General features: G+C 39.2%; 1 protein-coding gene across 2 annotated transcripts in view; it reads right to left on the bottom strand.

Moving 5' to 3' along the window:
* Positions 1 to 6383: 6383 nt before the first annotated feature.
* LOC143171965 (phosphatidylinositol 3-kinase catalytic subunit type 3) overlaps positions 6384 to 19476 on the bottom strand; it is an 83696-nt gene continuing 70603 nt past the window's right edge. For both annotated transcript variants that reach the window (XM_076361153.1, XM_076361152.1), the window contains 2 exons: positions 12541 to 12666; positions 6384 to 7165 (listed from right to left, as the gene is read on the bottom strand). In XM_076361153.1, coding sequence (XP_076217268.1) covers positions 7151 to 7165; positions 12541 to 12666 — 141 coding nt within the window. In that variant the 3' untranslated portion in view covers positions 6384 to 7150. The remainder of the gene's footprint in view (positions 7166 to 12540; positions 12667 to 19476) is intronic.

Raw genomic sequence — 19476 nt, forward strand, 5'->3', positions numbered from 1 at the left:
GTAGTCAAGTATTTGAGCAGTGATTGCATCTTCAGAGATATTTTAGTCCAAGGTCAACACTCTGCAGTCACAAAAATTAGGATAGCTGGTAACCCTACTATCACACCTGTGCTTGCCTTTGCCCTAGTACCAACACCATGGCTGAAAAATGGCAAGCTACAACAGTAATGCACTAGAACTCTATATGCAAAAAATTGAGTAACAAAAAGAACAATCTTTATGACTGAACAAAAGGCTCAGCACTAAAACCGCTATTGAGGAGCATTAGTAGGTAACTGACCAGGGACATTAACATGGGCAACAAAATAATGAAATAGTAGAAAAACATGCTAAGTAAGCCTTTTGTATACATACATAATGGAGATGTAAGACTGAACTGTGGGTGTCCTGATTTATGCTGATTTACAAGTCTTAAATGAGTTGGTCTTCTTGCTTACTATATCACTCTAACTGTAAATGAGAAAACAATCCTTGGAACTCGTAATTCTCAGTTGTTCTTGTACACACCCATTTACAACCCATATGGTGTTACACTAGAAAAAACATACAGCTTTTAGCTATCCTTCTGGCTGTATCTCTTCATTGAATAAAAGAATTTATCTACTGCAGCATATTAAATCAGGATCAGGTACCCGTTAAGCTGGATGACGCGGATGCAGAAAACATGGACCCTGATAAAAAGGCCTGACAATATGTCTTGTGGCTATTGCCTGCTTAAGCTGAAAAACTGATCATCTTATTTTGCTGTATTTCAGTTAAGCTTTCTTTTTGTATGTACAGAACTTTAGGATTAGTTAATGAAAGGAAAGAAACATTTTCATTCTCCCTATTTTTACTACAGCTTTCTAAGACAGAAGGATGGAGAGAACCGCCAGAACAGTGTTTGACAGGAACAGGAGTTCCAGCAAGTACATTTCTTCAGGCATCTTTCAACTTTAATGTATGGAACAAATACAAGCCAACAAACCAAGGCTGAATGCAAAATGCAATCAAACACATTGCTATTTGGCAGATTACAATGGCACTTCCCAGATCCATCTGAAATTAAAGCCCCAAGCTACGGTACTTCTTGTGTGAGACAAGTTAAAAACGGATCCTGCACCGCTGAGTTTACAGAGCTGGGAGGGAAATGGAAGTTCAAAAAGTGAAAAATCTTCGAGGCCAATGGACAACGAAAGCCACAGCCAGGACTAACGCAGAGTCTCTCAGCTATTATTTCAAAAGTAGCATCTGTCAAGTTAGAAACAGAATGGGAGCTAAGACCTGTCATCTCCTCGTTTGCAGAGTAAGATGCCACTCAGCACCTTGTTATTGACATGTTGTTTGCGACTTGGAAAAGGTAAATGCAATATGGCCCAATGTCCTTGAAAAGATACCACCTACAGGTTTTAGTAAATTGTGTGGACTAACCACACAAAACACTTCCGAACTACGTAACCACATTTTTTTCCCCCATTCAGGATTTCAACAAGTACAGCTCTTGTGGTAGCCAGCTCTCTACTATGTATTTAATTTTTAAAATGACCTCATTTCTTATCCCAAGGTCTGTTGCTGTGCTTTCCCTTGGAAAAGAAACTGAATTAACTTCCAGTGTAATGCTGCCTTGACAGAACCCGGTCAGAGACCTCAGCTGAATCACTACTTTAAAGAAAGAGCTTCCTGCCATGCATGCTGCTGCCCTCACCCTTGAGGTTGGTGAATGAATCAGATAATCATTACAGCATCAACCATCTCCCCTTCACCTCTGCTGGGTCAGAAAACTTAGTATCCAACTTAGTCACTGCACGATCAGACCCAAGCGTCAGAAGTGAAGCAGTTATCCACACAAGAATGGCTCCCAGCAGGGACAGGCAAAGGGAAAAAAAAGCCCAAGTTTAAGCTGAAATGGAAGCTGCCTTCCTCAGGGAATAGACACTGCTACTAGATCAGTTGTGCTTTCATCAGAAATCTCTCCCTGGTATGTCAGTTGACGACGATACAGCATTAAAAAGGTGACAGACGGCTGACTGGACTGAATGAGTACAGTTGACATCACCAGATATGGGGAAAAAAAACAATCCAGTATTTACTGGGAGAAAAAAAAAAGCTCTGTCCCTGTCCCGGGGACACAGTCCCCCACACCACCAGCTAGGCAAGGTAAGTAGGCACCTCTCTATACCTGTATGCAGACATGGAGCTTGTTATTCCACCCAAAGTTCAAAGGGAAGTAGTTTGTGAATGGTTTGGTAAAAGCAGAGATTTTCCCTAATTACTTTCCATCTTCTCAGCCAGAAAACTCTTTATATATGACTGTGCTAGAAAAGAAACTTATTACAAAAAAAGCGCCATTTTTCTTTCGCAACATGGGTTCTTCAGTCTCTAATCAGCGAGAGATGTTATATTAAACAGACATGGGAGAGAAAAGCCTTTGGTTACAATTAACTTCACAATCCAATTCCCAGTGAAAGAAGACACACTGAAGAAAGGACTGCACAAAAAGTCTTCTTATTTTATAGATCAAGGACAGATGAAACGGTTTGTTTGACAGTGTGGAATGTGTATCCACATTCATTACATATTCCAATTAACGTCTAAGCACCTAGCGAGATGGGGGAAAGTGCCGTTATCCGACTGTCACTCTGAGGACTACAGGCTGGAGCAAACTGAAGAACTGATCCCAGAGCTCCCCAGAGTCCCCACATTGGCTCAGCCCTGCCTTCACATAGCTTCGCTTTCCGTGCACGGTAGTTTATGAACTGAACATCCTCCTCAGAGCAAATCTGTAAAATTGCCGTCTTCTGATCCCTCACCACTGACGAGGGGGATGGGGAAAAAAATAGAAAAAAAACGTTTCTGTCACGGGAAGGAATTCAAAGTGGCTCTGTTAAACTTTGCACAACATCTAATTGTGGAGAGGTTTTATTCAGAGTTTAAGTACCTCCCTGTGGTATAGCTTAATTGACTTTGGAAAGGACCATCCCGCACACAGCTTAAGTGATTAATGCCTGTGTGTAGATGAGCTATGAATTCCTCTCCAAGCAACGCTCCTGCCGGTTCGGGTTTGAACCCATGCAGGTGAACCGCTTCCCTGCTCAATAGTCTAGAAGCAACTGGGGTTAGGTATTTTACCCTCCAAAGTGAAATTTCTTCCCCCCCGGCAGAGTCCCTTCTAAATCACGGATGCTTGGAAGGGCAGGAAGACACCAATACTGCACTTCAAGTAGCTTCACTATTACAAAGAATCATCACATCAGCTGAAGAGGTTAAAAAAATCTATTTTAATACAACCCACCTGCAATATGTTTTCAATGACTCCCTTAAGACTCCTTAAACGTATGTGCTTCAGATACTTCATAATAACCACGGTATTTTACCATCCGCTCATGATACCGGGTCTTGTGAGTAAAACCTTTGCTGATTACAAAAGGAAGGCTATTTAGCCATACTACCTCTTTGTTGCTACCCTACTCTGCGAGGAGGTGTTAAGGTTCCTCCTTCCTTTTTCCAAAGCCATTATTCCCCCAAAGCCTTGCAAAAGTGCTTTTTATTTTAGATTGCACACAAGAAGAACAAAGCCAGGTCTATAAGAACAGGGACGTTTCTTGCCAAAAGGATATATGCCTTTTATATTAAAGCAAAGAGCCCATCCCTCTCTTTCCCACCCCACTTCCCCCCCACCCCAATACTATTTTGGCAATTACTGCTTCTTGCCCAAAAAAAGAAACAAAGATGACTCTGCTACTTTCTGCTCCTGAAGCACCGGCTGTTGAAAACAACCTATACAACAGTGTATATGGTAAGGGAGGGGAAAAAAGATGGAACAATTTATTTTGGTTCTCTCACCTTCAATCCCAACAGAAAGACCACCAGAGATTCCAGAAGAAAATAAAATCAAGATGAAGCCAAGATGGATGTTGAAAGGCAAATAATGCACCCACAAGGTGGCTTTATAGTACCTTTTATCTCTAGTTATACAAAATACAACTGCTGGGTAAAACAAGCCCATGGCAAAATTACTTTTTGACTGTTCTGTTTCTTTTTCTCTGCAATGCTTCTTGGAGAGACTTAACGGGATGACTTTTGACAGGTTATTCTGTGACGCAACTGGTACAGCTTGGTTTTCCACCAACTACTGCATCATGCTTCGATACACGCGATGGAACTCACAGCCTCACTCTACGTACAATTTTGTGTGTGTATGCGCCCCCCACATATGCATACACACAAATGCATGTGCAGGGTGAAACTGCTGCCTGACATTCCCTGGGGACCTACCTTTGCGAAACATGTAGGAATTGCACCTTTAGGATTTGTACCCCTCAAGTCAAAATTGGTAGTAGTTATTCAAGGGATTCAGAAGTTACCAGAGACAGACACATAACATATAGTGTTGATTGCATAGTGGTATCGAGCTGTGATAGATAACCTCGTAAATTAAACATTCCCACTCCAGTTAGTCGAAGCTTTAGACTAACATATTAAACCAGAAAACCCTTCATTCAAAACAAAATAGCTTATTCTCCCCAGTTTTCGGTTTTGTGGGTTTTTTTTGTTTTACTTTAAATAGATGATGCTGCAGAAAGTGCTAAGAGCCATTAGATTTTACAAAATAAAGGCAGAACTTATTTTGTGTATCAGGATTTAAAAAACCCATCATCTATTGATACATGGACTTCTAAGAACCATTTTCAACAATATTTGGTATTTAGAAGACAAGACTTAAAGTAATGATTTTACTTACATCTAGTATGTTGTAGCAGTCCCGGTGCTGTCCTGTTCTTCATGCTGTACGGGTTCATAGGAGCTGGGAACAGAATATGCAGATCATCCCCAAAACAGTCATTAGTTTGATCAGAAACATATCCAGACAGTTTGTCAGCACTCAGCTGGTATGTGTCCTACAAAATTCTTTGGAAAATACACTGAAAAAATATGCAACGGTCACTCAACAAGCAGAAACACAGATGAAGACACTGGTTCAACTGACTCAGGCAAGCTTTTCCTTTTCTGTGCCTGAGGTTGTCCATTTATGAAGTGGTCAGCGATTTACAGTGAAGTCAGGGTCTTCCTAAGCCTTACATATCACACTCAGATTCCATTTGGGTTCCCATGCTAACATTTGTAACTGACTTAGTGTACAGTTTTAATGGGCTGTTGCATAGTCCAGCACATGAACAGGTTATTATATTCATTTTAAACCACAAGACATAGTGAACAACCATGCATTCATTTGTAATGTGTTTATACAAGTTACATTTAACACTTTATAAACCTCTTTGCAAAGTGGAATGTGCTGTAGGATCAGGTTGATGATGCCTTTTGGGTTTTAACAAGGAGTCATCCTTGGCTTGTCTGGTCAACTGGTGCAGAGCGGCCCATGCCATATTCTTTATAATTACTCTTGGGCAAGGGGAAGAGGAAGTTTTCTTCAAAAGAAGAGTTTTCTTCAAAGATCTGGAGGGAAAGTCCTAGAATATATACAGTGGAAAGGGCTGGGGATCAGGAGTCAAGAACTCAGCCAAATGAAGTGTGGCTACATCATACAAATTAACAAGTTTTGTGAGTACATAGGATGCCCCTTCAAAACAAATTAAAAAAGACAATTTTTTTGTAGAATTTTCTTTGAATGTCTGAAAATTCCATGCTCTCAAAAATACCCTTGTAAGATACCACAAAGTACTGTATGGAGAATGAGTTCACGGGAAATGGAGGCAGTAGAGAAATATGTATTTTTGCCAGATGAAGCAAGACCAAAAAAAACCCACAAGAAAATGACAATTACTACTTCTCCAAAGAAGAGTCAACTAAAGATAAGAAGTACTATTGTGGCTCCTCTGTGGCATTGTGTTTTGCCAGCAAACACAAGCACTAAGTAACTAGGGCAATACAGTTCCTCTAAGTCACACATACGTGGAAAAAGAGGGGCTGAACCAATGTTGTGCTTAACTAGCAAATTTAGGTAATATGCTGAAATAACTAAGGGCCTATCACAGCCCTCGTGGATTTTCCTCCATCAAAGCACTTCTGGTGTTTGCTAGCAAAAGAAGCACAAAGCAAGACTGACTCACAAGTATCAGTCAGATTCAAATCAGTCCTTCTGATCTTTGTAATTGGGAGGGATTTCTTCCTGACTTAAATTATTATTAAAAAAAATACAGTAGTATAAGAGCACCCTTTGAAGAGATCCACACATTTATGAAGAGCTAATTACGTTGTTGATCATTCAAAACAGATTCATTATGAACTCAACATGTGGCACAAAAGTCATTTTATGAGTGGCCTTACTCCTGCATCAAGTGAACTGAGGAGTGAAAATCCTTGCAAAAAGCCAAGAGTTATGAACATAATCCTCTAGTATGCCATGTCTCAGCAGGTAAGATTAAAAAGACAAAACAGAACACCTCAAGACTGCAACAACAAAGAGTTTATTAGAGTCAAGAATATATGATCACTGTACAGAAAACATTCAGAGTTAAAGTGTGAAATACTGAACCACTCACTGTGCATTCCGGTTGCTGAGCCTTTTAGTGACGATTTAATTGGCTGCCTACAGCTGGCTAACTTATCAACAGTTAAAAACATTTTTGTAAGCAGGGAAGAAATGATTGTCCTTTCTAAATGATAACATTGCCCAAGGTGGGAAATAAAGGATCATACGAATTACATTTAAAACTTACTCAAGGAACAAAGTTGGTGGGAAGAGAAGAGAGGAGATTGCCACAGTTTTGTGTTTTTTCTGCACCGAGGAACTGTAGCCTCACTATTGTAACTTTGTACATACTCATGTTCAGTACAGCAATGATTTCTGTTTTTAAATAAGAAAATATATTAACAGGTACAAGAATTTACCCTCAAATCCAGCCTCTTCCAGTTATCTTTGGCTTGAGAGGAAGTTGCTTACTTCAACCTTTGAGGCTCAAATGTTGTCACTGGAAAGAAATGCCGTAGTATCTGAGCCCCAAGGATGGTATAAACAACCATTTTCCTTTAAAAAATGGTTGTTTTTAAACCTTCAGTGAACGGAGACTCAAAAAGCTCCTGAGCTCTAAATTCTCCATGCTACCAAACCTGCAGCTTTTGCCTTCCAAAACTGTTTGGTGAAGTCCACAAGGGCTTGAGAAAGTCTCTTTCTTCAGCATTTGCTTGTTTCCACCACAGGTAGGCAAAAGGCTTATTTTCTCCAATACTAAAAGAAAACAAAAAACACATAGCACAGCATTTATTCAACTTGGTTTACTCTCAAAGAACAAAAGTTATGTGTAAATTGAACTCTGTGTTTAAAACCATGGTGAAATGCCTAAAGGCAGGCGATTTTCACAACCCTTCAGGAGAACAAACAGCATGGAAGCCAACTCTATCTGCCCCTTGACAAATGGTTTCAGCCAATCTACACAATCCTGCTGGTAGATGTTCCCTATTTTATTTTGGCATCCAATGGGAGGAAAACAGAAACCCTGTCCTAAGGGAAGGAACTACAGCTGCATTCTGGGATACAGCAGCGCTGGGACCACAGCTTGGAAATATCCTAAAGCCACTTAACATTTACAGCTTAATTTGAGTTTGTTCCTAAACAGAGAGCAGCCAACCATCAGTACAACCCTAAATTGTACAGCTACATTTTGGGTGGGACACCCCTCATCCACCAAGCTTTCACTTTTATAATCACTGCTTAACATGAGCCCTGAATGCAACTGACTTGACTTGTAAATTTACAAGGGAAATAAAATGTGAAATTAGTCACTTCAACTGGAGATTGTTTCCTTCCTCTACAGAAATAAATAATGCTGCTAAAATGAAAATGACTCTCCGGGGAGAAATGGCTATCCAGTCTTCATTACTATCAACTAAAATTAGTATGCACTTTTTCTCCTCTTGAGCACTATTGTACAACACCATTAACTTATTCTAAATGTTAAATTTATTTACTTTTGAGACAACAGTTTTTTGATAACCATTAAGAAGGAGACAAGTACTACATAAAAAGGTCTGTAAAATATCTGATAAGATTAGAGATGCATTAGAAACTAAACTAAAGGCTTCATAACACAGCTTTGAACTGAACTCAATTTACAATATTGTTACAAAAGAACAATACCAAGCTGATGCCAAAATATCTAGATTGCTTTATCCAAGAGCTTTACTTACTACAGAGTGACATATAGAATGCTAATATACAACAGTTACTATAATAACCAGCCTTATTAAAAAGCTCTTAACTGCTGCAGTAGACAGCACAGATTCCTCGTAGGCCTATTTTGGAGGCAGTAAGAGAATAAATATCTATCGATAAACAAGAAAACATGCTGAAGGGCATTTCAAATGAAAAATTGTGTGGCATTAGGCCAAAATCTGCTGTTTAAGCATGTGTCATAATACCTGTGTGGTGGTGGTGGTTTTGGTTTTTTTTAGACAACTTATTTTACTATTAAGAGCAAGGCCATTGGAAATTCAATGCAGCATTATACATGAACAAATTGAAAGCTTCAACTGGCCATTGTGTAAGATGACCCCTTTACAGCAAATTCAATGATGCATTAATTGTTCATTTGTTCAACGATTTACAGACTCTGTGAAGACTCCAGCAGCAAATTCTTAAGACCGCCTCAGACAAAAAGGAAAGATAATGATTTTGACTAATGAAGTACTAAATAGAACTAAAAAGTATCCTATCTCACTTGTAATATAAAGAGAATAGACATTAATTACATTTTATTTTGATGGATTTTTTTTTTGTAAGTGAAAAAAAAATATAGAGCGCTTAGATTCTTAAGACTTGTAAACTGCTAATTAATTTGTGACTATTCTTTTTGTATCCTACTCACACTTATAAGCATCCAGTATTTTTGCAGGGGGAAGCCTGCAAGTGTAATTATTTACAGAACATGAATGAAGGCAATAATCTCAACTCCAAAACTAGCAGAAGAATCCTACATCACATGGAGCCAAGAGATGCCTTAAGCACTCACAAAGCAACACACGATTGTTTTCATTTTAGGCACCCGATCCCAAAAGTAGAAAGGAAAGCTAAGAGCACATAGGTAGCAAACTCTGCAGCAGCGCATGAGGAGCGTTCAGGGCCGCAGGAAAATCAGCCCAAAAGTCTCCATGCTGGAAGCCAGCCTCAGCCAGCTGGAGAGGTAACAACTCCTAAATGAGACAACTGGATCAGGCCTGCATTGGTGGCTGTCACATCTGCTTATTTGGTATCCAAAGCGCAATACACACTGTGGGCTTGCTTTTTAACTCCCAAAATACGAATGGAAGATGCAATCGGTGCCTGCTGTTGTATTTATCAGCCTGTTGCTTAGAACACCATTCCTGGGAGCTAGAAGCCTGGGGTTCAAATTCTTGGGTACTTTTAAATATTCTGAACAAATCTGTCCTGTGATTTTAAAAGCAGTTGTAAGTGCTGAAGAAAGGTCAAGCAAGAACAAATCTGAATGGAAAAAGAAAAGGTCACCTAAATCAAACCTGTAAACTCTGACTTACTAATACAGCTTCACAAATGCAATAACTATTATCTGGGAGAGTCTGGCAGTCACCTAAAACCAATGAAGTAAAAAGACAAGTCTTAAAAAAGTGACTGTCAGTATGTGATTAGAAGAAAGGTCTTCTTGAATCTTTGTAATGGCTTTTTAATTTTTATTTTTTTTTAACCTAGATGTTAGGCATTTTTCACTTTGTCTTATGAAATTACCATCCTCCATCCTACGATCAAAGTAGTCCATAATGAATGACAACAAATTTTGCAACATTTTCATATAATTACAGTCCTTTTTTTCACATCACGTAAGAGATCACCTTTATTAAATATATATGCAGATGAAAATGACATTTTTGCTTCTTACCCTGCACTACAGTGCAATTATTCAAAATAAAAATTAAGTTTGCAGGAAACAACAGATTAGTTGGAAGACCTTTAGCAAAATGGATAGGCATAAAAATAGTTCTCAGTTTCTAGCAGAATTTGATCAGTCTTTTGAAGAAAGAATCAATTAAAAAAAAATGGCATAATGACTGGCGTTTCAGATCAGTTTCATTTTTCCTCTCAATTCTGTTTCTTGTCATGAGTCTAATACTTAAGGCAAACAGTGTAATATCTTAAATCCCTGATAAACACAAACTAAATGTGTCAGATGGCTTTAAGGAAAAGACACTGTAATTTCACAGAAAAAATGCTTTTGTGAATACAGTTTTATTCAACATGAGAATTAAACATTTTATTGTCTTACTGTGGCTTGTAGCAGGACAGCACACGTGTGGTTAAACATTTCATTCTCCATACTAGACCAAGGGTAAATTTTAATAATAAAAATAGTGGAGACAATAATCTATTGCCACCCCACACCATTAGCAAGAATCAGATAATGTGTGAGGGTGGATGGGACCTCTGGAGATCACTTAGTCCAACCCCCCCCTGTTCAAGCAGGATCAAACACAACAGGTTGCTCAGAACATTGTGCTCTTGGATTTTAAGTATCTCCACAGATGGAGACTCCGCTACCTCTCTGGGAAACCCGTCCCAGTGTTTTATTACCCTCACAGTAAAAAAAGTTCTTTACGTTTAGATGAAGTTTCCTGTCTTTCAGTCTGTGCCCATTGTCTCTTGTCTTGTCACTGGGCACCATTGAAAGAGTCTGACTCCACCTTCTTTACTCCCTTCCATCAGGTATTTATACACATTGACAAGATCCCCCTGAGCCTTCTTCAGGCTGAACAGTCCCAGCTCTCTCACCCTCTTCTTGTATGACAGATGCTCCAAGCACTTGATCATCTCCATGGCCCTTTGCTGGACTTGCTCCAGCATGTCCATGTCTCTCCTGTACTGGGGAGCCCAAAAGGGGCACGACGCTCCAGATGCATCTCACATAGCACTGGGTAGAGGGGAAGGATCACCTCCCTCCACCTGCCACCAACACTGCCTAATGTGGTCAAGGAAGCTGGTGGCCCTTCTTTGCCACAAGATCGCATTGCTACATCATGTGCAACTTGTCCACCAGAACCTTCAGGGCTTTCTCTGAAAAGCTGCTTCCCACCTCATCACCCGCTCCCCTTGCCTGTGCTTGTGCAGGGGGTTAGTCCACACCAGGTGCAGTACTTGGCATTTCCCTTTAGGGAACTTCATGAGGTTCCTGTGCGGTCATTTCTCCAGTCTGTCAAGGTCCCTGTGAATGGCAGCACACACTTCTGGTGTATCAACTACTCCTCCCAGTTTTGCATTGTCTGCAAACTTGCTGAGGGTGCACTTCATCCTATCATCCAGGCCATTAATGAAGACATTAAACAATTTTGGCATCAGTATCAACCCTTGGAGTACCCCACTAGTGACTGGCCTCCAGATGGAGTTTGTGCCACCAATCACAACCTTCTAATCCCAGCACACCAGCCAGTTTCCAAGCCATGTCAGTGTCCATTTCTCTAGTCTATATTGCTCTGCTTTGTTTATGAGGATATTATGGAAGACAGTGTCAAAGCCTTGCGAAAGTCAAGATAGAGAATAGCTACGGCTCTCACCCAGTCCACTGAGCTAGCCATTTTATCTTAGGTGGCTATCAGGCTGGGCAGGCATGATTTCCCTTTTGTAAATCCATGCTGACTACTGCCCATCACCTTGAATCCATTCTGCAGGTGCAGATCTGTAGGTAGAGCAGAAGCCTTCCCTCCTAATACCAGAAGTCTCAAGGTTCCAGCCGTCACCATCCTGGGAGTCTCTATTTCCTAACTTGATGAGCACAACGTATTCTTGCTCCTCCTTCAATGCAGCTGGAGGTTCAGGCTCTTCTGTCTCCAAGGTCTGGGGAAGATCTGGTCAACCTCTTTCTTGTCAGCCCTGATACTGTGCAGTTTGCTGACCTCCTCCCTCAGCTCCTTTACTTGGTGATGGAGACATGCCACCGCTGCACACCTCCTGCAAGCAAGGAGCCCAATTCCCACTGCCCCAGCAAGAGGTCTCAGCCACCCCCTACATCCCCAGATCTCAAAGACTGCATTCTCCCTCGGGAACTCCCATCTGTGTTGAGGCCTCTGACATAGGGGATAGCTGCTCACGTAGCCGCTGGGGACCACATTCTGTGGTACACTGTCAACACTGCAGAGGATGTGGATGCTGTTATGAGCAGAGTTCCTGGCCCCTGCTGTGCAAGCTGCTGTGTCTGTTAAGCAGCAGATCTGATCAAAATAATTACATGGAATGCACAGTTCAGGAAGTCTAGCAAAGGTAGGAAAGAAAGGAAGTTTATCCTCACTCATTTACTTTGGGAATGAAAGCTAAGGAAGTTCTGGATCCTTCCCTCAGAACTCCAGCTTTCCAATTTGCAGTTCTTACCCTTGGCAATACAACCAGTTACATCCCACGTAGTGTGTTTGCTAAGGTGCTTTAAAGAATTTTCTAGGACCACTAAGAGCTTGCTCTCCAGTCCTGGCAGCAAGAACACACTTTTAACTTGTTGGAAAATGAATTAAAAACATCATAAACAATGAAGTTAAGTCTTGAACTTACCACTCGCAACCTCTCACCTTACTCAGCTTTCACAGAGACCACCAACAGAGAAGATATCTCACCTGTGCAAACTTGTGTATCTGCTCCACCACAGCTGCAAAGAGGGCATGGACACTTTCATCAATTAGACTCTGCATATAATGGACAGCTTCTTCATCAGACAGGTCCAAACGAAACTTGTCCTGCACCTGGAATGGGAGCAGAGATGACAAAAATTAATTCAATTCAACAGTTAAAACATGCATTATTCTATCTGAACTATACAGTAGCGGACATAATGACTTCAGTTATGGAAGTTTAGTAGCGAATCTCTCTTTTACTTCTAAGTTACAGCAATTAATTGGAAATTTACGATGTTATGTAAAATGCCTGTTTTTAACTGTTTCATAAAAACGAGTATTTAAATAATCTAGAAACAGCCCCCTACACCTCATCCCCCCAACTAGTAATTTCAAAGCTCGAGGCCAGAAAGTCAAAAGAAGTATCTGGACGTAAGAGTTTAAACAGAACTAAAATGCTATGAGAAAAAGAGAAAATAATCAACATTCACTAAACAAGAATGAAATACCACTTGAGAAAGAACACACAACTTTGAATATTAAATACAAAGTTGGACGAGTCTGGATTATCCTAACCATTTTTGAAAGTATGTAAACACTTCCTTACTCTAAGCTTGTTTTCAGATAAAATTGTCTTTCAGAAACTGTAAGGCTATTAAGTAAAGAATACAGAAATACAGGAAGGGGCAAGCAAATCAACCCTGTCAAAACTGACCTTTATACGGCAGGTGAGAATTTCATTAACTTTGATTATATCCACCATCCATGTACAGTTGGTTGGAGACACTGCTACCCCCTACATTGTTTTTTCTTTGACAGCAACGTATTTTAACTATTGTACCAATAACGCATTTTACTTAATACTTGCAATTTGTATATGAATTTAAAGCTGAAAGCACTATAATTAAGAATACAGCAACAACATCTATACTTTTCTATTTCAGCCTTGGCAAAGCCTTGACCCGTGAATATTTACAAAGGTGGAGTGGATGCCTTTCTGTGAATTCCAACTAATTCCACGGCAATTGTTCAGGACTGCTCCAGATGGCAACATTTCACAAGCACTGTTACCACAGACATTCCTTTGGTAATACTCAAAAAACCTCTGTACACAGAACTGACAAGAGCTTAAATAGATCTTTAGGGGCGGCGGGGGGGGGGGGGGGGGGGGGGGGGGGCAGGCGGGGAGGAATATAAAAAGATTTTGCTTTACAAGACCCAAGTAAATTTTGCAGACATGCCTTATCCCTCACAACATTTATGAGAGGCAGACGCATAAATAAGCATTTTGGATGAGTGCAAATAATCTGATGCATGGATCTGAGAAATTGCTACAGATATCAAAACTTCACTTTCTAAGTTTTCTGAAGTGCTGGCTGTGCAGCAAGGTCTGCATATAGGAATGGCAAGTGTTCAGGTTCTTTCTTAAAAAAAAAAAATCACTACATTTTTTGGATAACAATGCTAACGTTGGGTGCTCAATTTGGAAAACCATTTGTACTGTTTAAGACCTTCCAGCGAGTCCACGATCTCTCAGAATTAAGGAGTCTAAGATCCCAGCATTCTCTAGTCAATCCTATCCCCAAATTTTAAAACTACTAATCACCTTGCAAAGTAGTGCTGATCACAATATGAAAATTGTCCAGCAAATTCACATTACTTACAGAAAACTAATTGCTGCCATCTCATCACGCACTTTATTCTCATAAGGATAAATTTCAAATGATGTGAGCTCTTGTGGAGACCATCATATTCATTTACTTCAGTCTCCTGCATAACGAGCTAGGTAAAATTGTATCAAACAATTTTTGCATCAAGTATGTAACTTCTAGTTTACCTGTGAGAATCTCTTTTATGGAGTCTTTATCCTGAAACAGAATGCTTCACATTCTAGGTAAATTGTTTCAGTGATTAATTGCCCTATTTAACAATTGTGACTTATTTCCTATCTGAATTTTTCCAATTCTGATCTCAAACAGTTGAGCTCATTAAAACTTTTTACATTAAAGAACTGTCCATCAGAAATCTCTCTCATGTAGGCAAATATCAAATGATTTCAGTTGCTTCTTAACCTTCTCCTGGATATGACGAAGGACACTGACTGTAAGACAGAATCAAGTCTTTCCTGAACATTTTCCATACATTCACTTTTTTTAAGCATTGACAAAAACGCAAGCCAAATTATTTCAACAATATTCTTAATAAGGTCGTATTTGTGAGATGATACTACCTTCTCTTCCCATTTTGTATTCTTTCTATGCACCAAGGATACCGCATATGCAACCACCCTCTATAACAGCAAAATACTTCAAGATTTCAGTTTAGTTTTACTCTGCATTCTTTTCAAAGGCAATGTATTCCAGAATAGTGCCCTTCAGCGCTACAATAAAAAGCATAAGTTAGCCTGCCAAATATGGAAAGATAACGCTGCTTCACTCAAAATACTGTTATAACTCTGTTGCTGATAAGTTTGAAGTAAGCATAAATTGAGTTTTTCCTCAACTTCCCCTCAAAAAGAAGTTTGATCGATATGAAATAATAGATTAAGCCAAAAAAGTTCAAACTCTCAAGGAAGCAAGTACCAGGGAGAGATTTAGAAGATATTTCAGGCTAATATTACAGAACTTTTATCTTCATAACAAAGATGATGAGAAGGAAGTTTATTATCTCCCACAGACATATTAGGAGTTTGACAGCCAATGAAGCACACAGTAGAATCCAACTGAATTTAATGGACTCTTCACATGCTTGCCATTATGCACAGGCTTAAATACCTCCCCAAATTAGAGCACAGACTTCTATGAGATCTATTTTCACGCTCGTAGAAAAGGTGATGTTAATGAGTATTCAGCAAAATTGCTAACTGCAGTTTAAAAAAAAAAGTATCACTGTAGCGCTCTTTTACACAACTCTAGTAATCAAACACTTCAGCGATCTTCTAATTTGTTCATAGAAGAACTTCTCTGTTCTGAACTACTAGACTGAAAGTCTTGCAGTTAGTGATGTTAAGATGAAGCTTCATTCTATGGAATTAATGACTATTTAAACCCACTTCCCATCTTCCCCAGGAACAGACTGGCACGCTGATATATGTGGAAAGAAATTTACCCACAGTTAGACCTTAAAATCAGTTTGCAATTAACAGCAGGATCAAATGCTGCCGAATACTAGATCTTTGCATGAAAGATTTTCAGCACTGCAATTAAAATTGACTGCTGCAACCTAGCCGAGAAGGAACACGGCAAGATGACAAATTACCTCTTGAGCTGCAACAGCAGCAAGAAGATTAATATACATTGACTTATGGTTCTTGTAACAAAACCAACAGTAATTCTTATTTGAAATCTCTGAGTTCCAAAGTAAATCATGTATTCTGAAAGCCAATGGTTTCTCGCAGAGGAGATGCAATTAGGAAGAGATTTCTGCATGGTGTAAAAAAAAAAAAAAAAAAAAGTGATGAACACGCTCATTCTACACACTTGGGAAGAATGGCAACCACGAAGGCATCAAAAACGTCCCACCTGAATTATTCACTCAGAGTTCTCACTTTGGCATTTAAATTAAGTGCATCTTGTTAGTTTAGTCATTAGTATTTGTCAAAGAGAAAAGAAATAAACTTGATGAATCTGGTTAAACTTCTGCTTTGTTTCCAGAAAGGAAAGTTTTAAAACCCACACCGTATACACACATAGATTTTAAACATCAGGTCTCAACAGCAGCATTTGAATGTTTAAGGATGAAAAGGTTGGATAAAGAACTAGAGAGTCCATGAAGATACTGCCATTCAACTTTAAGGTTTCAAGTTGTCCACCTCCTATCCCCCTGCACAGAGGATAGTTCAGTAATAAAGTATAAAAGAACAGGAATACATAGTTATATGAATCTGCATGACTAGAAATTTTATTATACTTCAGTTAAATTTGAAGGGTCCTGTAAGAAAGCTACTGTCAGTTATGATAGAGCTTAGTTTTCAAAGAAAAATAAAAATCAAAATCAAAAGGGGAAGAGGCCATAAAGAGAAACCACGAGGGACAGTTCAGAAGAAAATATGGGGGGGCGGGGGTGAGGGAAGAAGCATTTAAGTATAAATTACTTGGAGCTGAACCGGTGATGAGAATAGAAAAAAAGCTGGTCATCACTTGCTGCAGAATCACACAGAGGATGGAAACTTAGCAAGGTAACAAGCCAAGACAGGAAAAAAAAAAATGTATTTTACAGTAAAACCACCAAGACATACTACTTTGAACCATGATTATCCCATCTAAAATTACAGGTTTATCAACTACAGTTGAAACAAACTCAAGAGAAAAGCATACAAGAGGAGGAAGTGGTACCTAGTAGCTCCCTCACTTTCCAGCAGTGTGCCAAAACAATACAATAACATATAGTGTTTTTTTGGTGGTGTTTTTTTGTTTGTTTGTTTTCCTGCAACTGATATATATCAAAGGTCTTTGCACATTCCATTACTGCTGCCCCATGCAGTGAATTTCTCAGTATCTGAGGAGATTGCAGATTAAAGCATTAACTAAAAGATCATCTTCTTTTAATGTAAAGATGAACTTATACAGCATGTATTTTTAATATGGTCTAAAGCTACATTTACGCATTTTATTTATAATCAGGTCACAGTTTGCAGATACATTACCATGCTTTCTAAAATAGTTTAAACATAAGGTTTAAGGTGCTAAGAAAGGGTAGGGTGGGGGGTGAAATAACAAAACCAGACATCAGTTTTGACTACACTTTTGCTGAAAAAAAACAACCAAACAAAACCATCAACCCCCCCCCAAAACCCCAAAACACGAACACCCTGTGAGACTCCAGTCAAAATTAGAATTAACTTCCTCTCTTCCTCCACCTGCCAAAACCAAACAAAACGCCTCAACCCAAAATCAAGTGGTCACTTCACCCATCTATTGTAAAAAAAACCCAGGATCCTATAATGACACAGCCTGATCAGAGCAAACACTAACTAGAATCCCACATCTTAAATTCTGGGGTAAGTAAAAGAAGTCCCATACCACAAATGTTGCTATGGGGAAGTAGAACATCATGAGAGATAAGACTGCAGTAGAAATTAAACTATTTCATGGAAAACACTGATATTTCCTACAAAAAAAAAAAAACAACCCCACCCCCAAAAAAAACAAACACCAAAAAAACTGTTTTAAAGATACGAAATTTCAAAACTTGATGCATATTTACATCTGATGTGACATTTCACTAGAAAAAGGGAAATTGTAAAGTTAACTGAGAGGGAAAGAACATAACATCTACAAGAATAATGGGCAGTGTTAATCGCTGGTAAACTCACACTTCATTTTTGCTTGAAGTGTCTTCAAGGAGCACTAAAAAGACCATCGTTTCAAAATGGTATCAAACAGGTTGTATGAAGCTGATTTCACGGAAAACTTCCAGTCAGGCCCACAGAGCTGCATACAATATACAAACCAAGATGGCAATAAAGAGGAGAGGAGATACTCAAGAAAACCCTAATCATCATATTAAAAATTGCAGTTAAAGGTCTGAGATAATGGCAGGCCTGTGTCTTCATTCAGTTGAATGAATCTCCAGGTTTACCCTTCTCCCTTTTGGTATTTTGTATTCTTGGTAGCGCGACAGGCTTAGGATTGAGAGATCATACACAAACCCAGTTGGGAATAGTGCTAATGCAGGTAAGTGCACTTCATTGCGAAGTTCCAAGATTTTCACTTACGCTTTTTGCTCCTTAACCACAAGATTGCCCTTTTCCTCTCACCAAAGAGTGGATTTGTATGGATTTTTTATTCTTTTTTTTTGTCCTCCAGTTTGACCTGCTGTACAGTATAGGCCATAGTTACCCTTGTATTAAGCTCAGGAATTTTTCTTTTTTAGTAGCAAGCATCTTCTCACTGCTAAAACATTACCTAAAATGGATTAGGTAGTTAAGGCTCAAGGTTAAGATAGGCTTTTTAGAAATTCTTAGGACACTTTTATAAATTTCAGGGCAGTATCCAAATCCATACTTCATGAACATTTCTAGCTGTGTTTCTCATAATTACTGAAGAAGGCAGTAATCATTTTGAGCTAGCAGATCACATGTACATATGAGAACCCTTTCTCAATCCTATTTACTTTTCAGACTATTTGCAAGTCAGCCATTCTGAAGACCGCTGGCTGCTCTAGTATTTATCTTTTCAGCAACATTAAGCAGCACTGCTTGTGTTTTCTATGACTACTAGCTACATAATTTTATCACTCCAATATGGGATTGCTCATTGCAAAGTCAGCTACTTCAATTTAAGAGAAACTTCAGTGTCCTTTTTCATTGGGTCATAATATGCATTGGATTTAAGCACCCTGACTACTACTAAAACCACAGAAAAAAATCAAATGATAGCCAAAGAAGACAACAGCAATATTTAGTGGGGGTTTCATTATTATTTTTACTATTTTGCCTTATAATTGTTACCGACAGTCAGCATTCAATGTTCATGAAGCAGAAATTGGCATTAAATTCTTGGCTTAACCCTTATCACATTTCATCTTTTTCAGCAAAAGGCTCTCTTGCTTTCCGTGTTGCTTGCAGTCCAAACAGCTCACTGTACAAACTATTCAGATGCTTTATTTGCATGAACAATTTTATTTGAAAGACTATTCTGACAATAGCTTTTGTTTTCAAGGCTTTGATTTGAACAAACTGCAGTTTCTAAACAAATCTGTGCAGGCTTGTTTTTATTTTTTTTTTTTTAATAGAATCATAGAATAGTTTGGGTTGGAAGGGACCTCTAAAGGTCATCTAGTCCAACCCCCCTGCCATGGGCAGGGACATCTTCAACTAGATCAGCTTGCTCAGAGCCCCGTCCAACCTGACCTGGAATGTTTCCAGGGATGGGGCATCCACCACCTCTCTGGGCAACCTGGGCCAGTGCTTCACCACCCTCAGCATAAAAAAAGTCT

The sequence above is a fragment of the Aptenodytes patagonicus genome, chromosome W (assembly GCF_965638725.1).
Source record: "Aptenodytes patagonicus chromosome W, bAptPat1.pri.cur, whole genome shotgun sequence".
Lineage (NCBI taxonomy): Eukaryota > Metazoa > Chordata > Aves > Sphenisciformes > Spheniscidae > Aptenodytes > Aptenodytes patagonicus.